The 9,732-nt window shown below is 45.6% G+C and overlaps 1 protein-coding gene across 1 annotated transcript in view; it reads right to left on the bottom strand.

Annotated features, from left to right (window-relative positions):
• Window positions 1-9,021: 9,021 nt before the first annotated feature.
• Window positions 9,022-9,732, bottom strand: part of GAB2 (GRB2-associated binding protein 2) — a 37,654-nt gene continuing 36,943 nt past the window's right edge. The window contains exon 9 of the mRNA XM_009073949.1: window positions 9,022-9,653. Within this exon, the coding sequence (XP_009072197.1) occupies window positions 9,510-9,653 (144 nt within the window). The 3' untranslated portion in view covers window positions 9,022-9,509. The remainder of the gene's footprint in view (window positions 9,654-9,732) is intronic.

The raw sequence follows: 9,732 nt of genomic DNA, 5'->3' as shown, positions 1-9,732 counted from the left end.
AGCTGATGACAGATGAGCATACAAACTCACAGATGTGGGACAATCCTGCAAGCAGTGTGTTGGAAGAGGGGAGCAGGCAGAAGTGGAATGGGGACCCCAGCCTGGAGCTGGATGCCTTCTGAATCAAGGTCACAGTCCTAATAGTGGGGCCTTGTAGATGAGAAGTGGAGTACGTTTGTTGTCCTTAAGTCAGCTAGAATTAAGGTGGAGCTAAGAAGAAATAAATGTGGACCCAAAGCTGAAGTTTCACAGTGTTTCCTGGTTTTATGAATAGACTTTTATCTACCTCCTGTTCAAAGAGGTTGCTGAAAGCTTTCCTGTTGCTGTTGTGCTAGCTCCTTTTTTTTACGCTGGAGTGTCACCTGGAAGCATTTTCTGGGCTGGGTGCTGTAAGCTGATTTTGTAGGAGACTGTCTTGATGAGATCCTAATCTAAATAATGAAGGCAGATAATCAAACCAACATGGAAAATGGAGAGGGTCTTCCCTGAATACATCTTGTTTTTTCCCCAAGATTGTCTCACATCAGCAGAGGCAAACAGCACACAGTGCTCAGCACGGATGGCTGACTGGAGAGTTTCAGTGGTGTAATGATGTCCGGTTTAGTCCCTGTTCACTTCCTGTAATTATTAGCGTTGGACTTTCCTTTTGGAGTCAGCCAATCCCACTATGTCATTGATGAAGATATTAAATATTATTGGTCCCAGTATAGATCCTTAGGGGACACCACTCATTGCTGATTTCCATTTGGACACTGAGTCATTGACTAACTCTTCCAATGCCAATCCAGACAATTCCTTATCCATCTAATAGTCCATCCCTTCATCAGACCCATATCTCTCCAATTTCGAGGTAAGAATGTTATAGGGGACCATATTAAAGGCCTTACAAAAGTCTAGTATAGCATGTGTATGGTATATTACTATATATGCTACACCAATTATAGTACATACTATATTAAGACTAGTGTTAGTAATGGCAGTAATATTTGCATGTTGTATATTGATAAAGTATATGCTATTTTATATATCATGGTATGGCCTGTAGTGTCTGTCACACATGTCTCTGGTCAAGGAGAACCCATAAGGGAGTCCTCAGCTCTTGGTTTGGAAACCCAGATGTGCTGCAGATGTGAGGTGATGTTACTCTTGTCTAAAAAGGGTGTGGCTGTGCTGTAGGGAAGTGTCTTTTCCCAGTTGCCTTTTTTTTATAAAAAGTAGATGTAAGTGTCTTGAAGGGGAGGGTTGAACTTTGGGGAAAAAGATTTGTCCTTGTGCTTAGCTTCTATGGGTGATTTGGCTTCCTGAGCTGGAGCTCACAGGTGCCCAGTTGCTGATGAATGAGAAAAGATGCATTCATCCTCACCCTGCACATATCAATGCAGATATATAGTACGAAATTCAATTTAGCAGCTGAAAAATACATGAGTTGGGTTCTGGTATCAGGCAAAACCCTAGCTGCATCCTAAATGCCCTCATTGCCCAGACAGGGCACCTGAAGCTGGAAGAGATAGTTGGTGACATGCTGGGAAGATGCTCTGAAAGCTTTGAAGGTGCTACATAATCTAACTTGATCTTCTCATTAATTCCCCCTTTTTCTACCCACTCTGAATCCATGCTGGGAATCACCAGTGAGAGATGGTTTTTTATTATAATTCTTTTATTTTCCCATTGCTTTCCTGTTGCATGTACAGTACTTAAAAATGAGATCAACTTCACGTCAGACATGTACCATGTTTATTAACAGCAAAAAAGTATTATCTAGGCTTCACTCAAGACCAATTTACAGGATAAATAATTGTTTCAAATTTAAAAAAAAACAAACAACAAACCCCCAAAGAATAAATTAATAACTTAAGTGATTAGCTGTCCACAGTGATTTGAAAACTTAATAACCATTCAAACAGTGACACCACAAGAAGACACATACTGTACAGTTTGCCACAGATTACTCTTGTCCTTCCTTCTACAAATGGAAAACAAAAAAATTCAAAATACTCCTCTTTAAGAACAGTCATAGGCTTTGAAACACATAAAACATCCCTGCGATTCGGCTGCTGACACAATGACTTCACAGCCAGGGCTCCGACCCTTCCTCGCAGCAGGTTAAGAAACAAATGGAGAAAACTACCCTAATTTGGCTGAGTCAGTTCCCACACAACGATGCCCAAAGTCGATGGGGAACTGTTGACTTTGCCATGGGCTGGGCTGTGTGGAATATAACTACTCTAAAGGTTTGGTCCTAACCCTAAGGGATTGATTGGCAGGCTCCCCATGGAGAGCAGGGTCCTGCTCCCTTCCCCTCTCTGTGACATGCTTCAACCACCATGTCCAAAGGGCTCTCAAAAAATGCATGGTATTTTCAGGGCCAATGTGGCAGCAGAACACTGAAACTGTGCAAATGGCTTTTCCCCCAACCCCTCGCTCAGGAGAAAATCCTGCCAAGTATTTCTTTTTTTTCCACCTTGGTAATTAAGGATGCAGGGGTTTTAATGAGTTTTGTAGAGCGGGATGTGTGGTGTCATGTGTGATGCTGGGCATGTCAACAGGGTAGCACCACATGCTGCCCAACTGCTGCTTGCAGACTCAAAACAGGTTTTGCATTATTAGGTGTCAATTAATTACACCTCACGATACATCTGTGAGGTGGGGAAACAAGTACTAAAAACCTTGATTTTACAAGCCAGAGAAAAAGCAGGTTACAGGAGCTCAGTTGAACCCCCTCACCCCGCATGAAGGTAAAGTATGGTGTCACTCAGAGAATGGCAATAAAAATGGTGGTTTCTTATCTCCTGGTCTTGGGGCAAACCTCTCCTGTATAGTTAACCCACTGGCCCTCAAATTAACCTGTTCTATGTTAGCAATGGGCTGCATCAAAAATTAAGAGCCTGCTGATTGGAAGCAAGTCTGCTGAGAAGGTCTTTTAGCTCAAGAGAGAGAGTCATGTGGCCCAGCTTCTGTTCCAGATGTTACTGACTGGTGTTAAAACTTGGACATCACGTGCCAGAACCAGCTGGCCGTGTTGGGTTGGAAGGGGGATAACTGTTTGGTGACACCTTGCTACATATCAACTTTTCTCAACAGTAGACACTGAATTAGCAGCCTGATCAACAGTACAACACTACGAGTTGTGAACAAGGAGATAAAATTGTGACTACAGTGATGAGACACCAAGGACAAGCTGATGGAGGGATGAACTGCTCCAGGCCAAGGAGAAATCATGACCAAAAGGTGCACATCTCTACCTGCAAAAGTCTCATTAACAGCTGCAAGATCATTGCATGCATGTGTGCAAGTTGGGCAGAGAAGAGACACACGCAGACTCACCAGCGGCCCTTGGTTTATTGGCCCTTGTGATCTGATGCTGGACTGGTTCCTCTGATTTTCTTGACAGCTCTTTTTTTGATGGTCATGTATATTCTCTGGCTGCTGTTAGGATCAGGTTTTGCTCTTCCCCCTTCCTGTTACAAGTTATAAGCTTCTCCATAATCACAGCCCCACTGCACCCATCTCATTCAGACAGCATCCCTTCAATGGGACACGCAGTGTGGGTGACTGCCAACCTTTATATGGAATGGAACTTCTACATCACCAGGTGGGAAAACATCATCACAATGCAAGCATGACTTAAGAACACTATCCTCTTACTCGCCTTCCAGGCCAGAAAGATCAGACAGGACTTTGGAACTATTTTAACACCTTCCTACCAAAGTCCACCACCACATAAGACCTGGGCATAGCTCTACTCCTCCCATGAAACCATGATCAATGGGTAACCAAAATAAGCCAATTCCTTCTGGTATGCTCAAGGGACTGGGATGTCAGGGTGTAGGGGCTGGCATGGGGCTGCTGAGACCTCTGGGTCAATGTCTAGCCTAAAAAAATTACAGGTTCAAGCTGTCTCCCAGTTGCTTGGACTGTGTGTCCGTGTCCTGAATGACTTGCTCTGGCCCAGCCAGCCCTCTCTGAGGTGCAAGGGATAGCCCCAGTATGGATCAGGTCCTCTCACCAGGGAGTATGGCCTTAGGGGTTGATCTGTGTGCCCTGCCACTTGGCTTCATGGCCAGGTAAGTGTTTTGGATGTTATAGAGCTCTAAGCAACACCTCTGGCCCCTTCCCTCATGTGGAGGAGTCCCTCCTTAACCCCAGCAGCACAGGGTCTCAGGGTGGAAGAGATGTCTCTAGTCCCACCCCTTGATCCAAGCAGGGTCAGCTATTGGGTTGACCCAGACGGGTCTTGAATAGCTCCAAGGATGAAGATGGCACCGCGTGGGACAACCCTGTGAAGCCATGGCACTGCTGCCCTATGAACAGCTCACAAGAGTCCCACAGCAAGATGTCTCCCAGCATGTCTGGGTCCCCACCACATTTCTTCTTCTCCTGCCCAGCTCAGAGCTGGGTGAATGGATCAGGGATCCCTGAAAGCCAGAGCACTAAGGCATCATGTTGTCAGGCAGGATGAACCCCTTGAGAGTGAAATGCCCTGGGAAAGTTCTGAGAGTGGTGGGAGCTCCCCTCCCACCAGTTCATGGCTTTTACTGAGCAAAACCCCACTACGCAACCCACAAATCTATATATATCTATATATATATCTGACTCAAGACTTATGCCAAAGAAGCACAAGGTGAGGACCAAGACTCAAACCTTGCGGGCAAACTCCCCTGCCTTCTTTCCTCGCATCCTCATGTTCTACCATGTATCACCCTTGTCAGTGGCTGGTTGCCCAAGGTCCAAATCCATCCCACTTTTCCCTCAGTCAACCCAAGTCTTAGTTACCTTTTGGTTCCAGCTCTGTATTTGGCCCTATCTGCTGACTCAGCTTTGCCCTGGCACAGTCTGCGCTCACACGTATTTTCTTTCTCCAACTTGAGACTAAACCTAAGCCTGGCACCCATTTACAGCTGGAAATGTATTTCCCACCAAACACTCAGATGTCACTTCAGAGCAAATCAGCTCCAAGAGGAGCTCACACATCTCCCAGGCAGTGCAACTGTGAGCAGCAGTTGCATACTCACAGCAAGGGATACACACTTTTGGAGACTTTTGCCTTTCAAACCACCAGCTTAGTCATTTTAGAGTTTGGGGAGAGCTTTGAGCCATGGCCCTGGTGTTTTATAAAACTAAATATTGAGGACATGATGCTTGTCCCACAAGCAATTCTTTTCCATGAGCACATGCAAGCACATCCCTTTTCTTAAATGGGACCATAGAGCTGAAGAGCAGGCTCTGACGTGAAGGCTCAAGCCATTTTAATTGCAATTAAAATGAATAATTTGCAATGTTCTCAGCTTCCTAAAATACCTATTTCTATCAAAAGAGTCAGTCATACTTGAGCATCCAAGTATAGAGTGGATGTGATAAACTCAGTGCCTTCAGGCCAAAGTTCTTGGCAGTCTATGTAATTAAAGTAGCTGCTTTTCAATATGGTTTAAGACTAAATACTGCACAAACATTAATCATCGGGGACTGCTGTAATCAGCTTGGCAATTGTCATGGATGACTATTTCCACTGAAGCCATTGATTACTTAATGGCTTTCAGGAGAGGCTGATACAGTCATGTCTCTACAGCAAAGAATCTGTGGGCTGCTAATTAGTTTGGAGGTGCTGTTTGCTAGGTGCTTAGGAGGGAAAAAAAATGAAGGAATGCATGTTTTCATCTGTGATAGCATAGACTTCACAGCAAAGCAGAGAGGGACCAGCAACCAGAAGCTGTAAAATAGCTATTTTGGGGCTGTTTTGGTCCTTGGTCTGCCAAATGCAATGGGCCACTTACTGGGGAAGCTCATGAGAGCAAATCATCAAATCAGGGGGTCTGAGCCTGAGAAAAGGGCTATCCCTTGCCAATGTTTGCCCCATGAATATATACAGATGTTTGTGAAATGTGGAGAAAAAGGACTAGTTTCTCCAGTACCACAAAAGGCTTTTCCAGTTCTAATTAACACTTTGGATTAAATGTGGTGGTGGGCACTGGATACACATAGTCCCAGTGCAGAAGCACAGGGAACCCACTCAGCAAACTGCATCCAAACCCATTGTGTTGTCTCTCAAGCCACTGCACCATCAGAAATGACTCTTGCTGCTGCCTCCCCCTCATCTGCCCACTTTCAAGGTACTTTTGGGGTTGATGAGCTCCCCATCTCCCAGCTTGAGAAAAATATTCAATCTGAGCACAGGTTATCAGTTGATTTCTCCAGGCTTTCTGTCCAGCTTAAGTTTTTTTTTTAGCCTGGAGCTGGCCTCAGTTTCAGCTCGAGAACAGCTGCATTGTTTTACTGAGAGACCCAAAGCAGGATAAAGAGCTATTCCCAAAACTGCTGCTGCAATCCACCCCAGAGGTGGCTGTGTTTTAGTGTGAGAGGAGAACAGCACAGTTTCAGCAGGGAAATAAATAGAGTCATAGAATCACTAATGTAGAATGTTGGAAAAGACCTCCGTGATGTGAGTCCAACCCTTAACCCAGCATTGCCAAGCCAAATACCAAACTATGTCCCCAGGTGCTACATCCACATGCCTTTTGAACACTTCCAGGCATGGTGATTCCACCACTTTCCTGGGCAGCCTGTTCCAGTGCTTGATAACCCTTTCCATGAAGAAACTTTTCTTAATATCCAGTCTAAATCTTCTCTGGCACAACTTGAAACCAATTCCTCTTGTCCTGTCACTTGTTACCTGGGAGAAGAGACTGACTCCCACCTCACTAAACATCCTTTCAGGTAGCTGTAGAGAGCAATGAGGTTTCCCCCCAGCCTCCTTTTCCCCAGGCTGACTGCCCCCAGCTCCCTCAGCTGCTCCTCACCAGACTTGTGCTCCAGACCTTTCCCCAGCTCTGTTGCTCTTCTCTGGACATGCTCCAGCATCTCACTATCTTTCTTGTAGTGAGGGGCCCAAAACTGAAGACAGAATTTGAGGTGTGGCCTCACCAATGCCGAGTACAGGGGGATGATCACTGCCCTGGTCCTGCTGGCCATACTATTTCTGATACAAGCCAGGATGCTACTGGCCTTCTTGGCCACCTGGGCACACTGCTGGCTCACGTTCAGCCACTGTCAACCTGCAGCCCCAGGTCTTTTTCCTCTGGGCAGCTTTCCAGCCACTCTTCCCATAGCCTGTAGCACTACATAGGGTTGTTGTGACTCAAATGTGACATCCAGCATGCACCATAACCCTTCTGTCCCAGCCTCATTCTCCTTTGTGTCCACCTAACAGTTTGGAGGAAGAAAGAGGAAAAAACCAACTTCCCAGTTGAGTCACATTCTTTTCAATGGGGATGGGGAGCTCACTCCCATCTGGGTGAATGGACACTTCTGTGGGCGTTGGATCAGGCCCAATGTTTAGTCTTCCATGAGATGCAGTGATGAAAGGAGCTATAGAAATGTGAAGCACTATACCCTGGTCTTCATTTTGTTATCTCACCAGACAAGCGTGCAAGCCCCCAACAGAAGGCAATGGCCCTTCAAGGCTGTAACACACTCCCTGATCCTTCAGAAAGCATCTGACTGTGCTAAATCTTCCCCTTTGAGGCTTGTTTTAGTTCCCCTGCTAGATGATTATTATTTTTACCATGAGCATTAGGATATTTGCTTCATTATTTCTGTAAAAGCCCAACACTTCAACGTCTTAAAAGAGTCATCAGAGCTTTTCCATTAACATCCTTCCCTTTCATGACATGCAAGAAGAAAAGATAAAATGGTGATGGAAGTTCAAGCCTTATTTTATCAGCACACAGCCCTTAAATGACTGGTATCCCATCCCCATGTGGGTCAGATCTGGCCCTTTCCAAACTCAGACCAAGATTAAACAAATGTGTTAATGCATAAGCCTTAATAATCAGTACAACTTGTGTTGGTGGAACATAGAGCCCATGGTGCTGGGAGGGGTTCAGCTAGCAGAAAGAATAGCTCTAGCTATTGAATAAATATTATTACCTAATCTTTCTAATGTCTCCTTCATTTGGCTCTCGGTTTGCGGTCAGCCTGTTTATTCATGTCAGCGCTTGCTGTCTGGCAATCAGGCTGCTCCACAGCAATCATTAGTTCTTCCTGTTTTCATGAGATCATGAATTATTATCTCTGCATTAAACCATCTCTTTCTTCTCATCCCTCTGCACCCAGCAGCTGCCTGGGGAGTGATCCCAAAGCCTGGATGAGTTAAGGATGTTGGCAAGGGGTAACAGCAGATTCCCAACCATAATCAGAGCCTAGGGTCGTTGATGTCAGCAAGCCCCATTTCTGTGTTGAAGAAACATTATTGAAGATGAGGAGAAAATAGCCCAGCCTTTTGCACCCTCCACAAACCAACCATAATGCTACATTAAAACTAATATGGAAACATCCTTCCCTGACCACCCTTTTCCCAAGCCTATGACCTCACCATCAACCAACATTTCAATTACTCTTCTTTCTTCTAAGAAATATCCCACCAGAATTCCTCACCCAAGACCAATCTCTGCAGTACAGCACCTGCCTTTTCTCAGTCCTTGCAACAGCCTTCCACTCCCTTCTTGTCACTCATCCCAATGCCAGTCCAGATATACAAGGTATCCTGAGCTTCCCTGCACCCCTCATACTCAATCACAGAGTTTCTCCTAATGGCCACAGATGTAAGACTCACTCTATGGGCTTCTTTTGGTGCCACAAAGGACAGATTTTGGCTCTTAAGGTCAGATCCACAGGAATTGGCTTCAGATAAGCAGTGGGTCAGGGCTTAAATTCTACCTTCTAAAGCCAATCTCTCCAGCCCATTGACTTTGAGAGAAGCTGGAGAATATCAACAGCAGAGAGACATGCTAACAAACTTTTGTGAGCATGTGCTGGCATATATGTGTGTGTATGATAGGGCAAGTCCTGGGCCTCTAAGTCAGCTTAATGGGACAGTGTGGTTGATCTTTAAAGCCTCTGAAGGTTAACCTCAACTAAAACCATGGGGCTGTCTGACCAGAAGGAGAACAGCCCTCAGAGGTTTTGAGCATCTTATTTACAAGAGATGGGACAACAAAAGTGATTTTGAAAGGAATGGTCCTTGATTAGTTCTGGGACTGGGAGGAGGCAGAGAAGAACACAACCATAAGGAGTGGAGAACCAGAGCAGAGGAATGATGTCCTATGGGAGATGCTGCAAACCTGCATGGTATGGTTTGGAGGTATGGCACGGAAGAAGACAGGGAGAGATGATGCAGTGTTAGCACATACAAGGTGGCTTTAATAGCTATAAGCGAAAGATGTTAGGGTGAAACCTGGTATTGCTAAGTCAAAGTTCCTGGATTGTGCATCCAAAAGCTAAAGCACAAACCTAGCCACCGAACACAGTTGGTCTTTATCACTGGCAAACAGTATCTGCCAAGTCTTCCCCTGAAATTAAGTTTCCTTTTGTCTTAAGAAAAAAAAATAATGAGACACCCTCCCCTCCACAGACAAGTCTTAGAAATTCAGCCCAAGTGGAGCTGGCAGCCCGGTGGGGCAGCAGCCGAGGAAAACCACCAGGACATTTGCCTGTTCCGACGCCTGCCGCTGGCACTACTGCTTTGTGCTCTTGGCAGGCTCTGAGGACTGCCGCACATCAGTCCACTCCTGCATGGTGCTCTGCAGTGCCTGTGTCTTCTCCTTGTCCACTTGCACGTAATCAACCTTTTCATCTGAGGCAACCGAAGAGGTGGAGGGCTGTGGGGAGAAGAAACAGGGCACCATCTGGTCACTGATCAGCTTCCTGCTCTTCCCTCTCGCTCCTTCCCACAGCAGC

Source organism: Acanthisitta chloris, unplaced genomic scaffold (assembly GCF_000695815.1).
Source record: "Acanthisitta chloris isolate BGI_N310 unplaced genomic scaffold, ASM69581v1 scaffold11654, whole genome shotgun sequence".
NCBI classification, from domain to species: Eukaryota; Metazoa; Chordata; class Aves; order Passeriformes; family Acanthisittidae; genus Acanthisitta; species Acanthisitta chloris.
The sequence above is the reverse complement of the archived record's forward strand: the minus strand, read 5'-3'. Positions and strand labels throughout refer to the sequence as shown.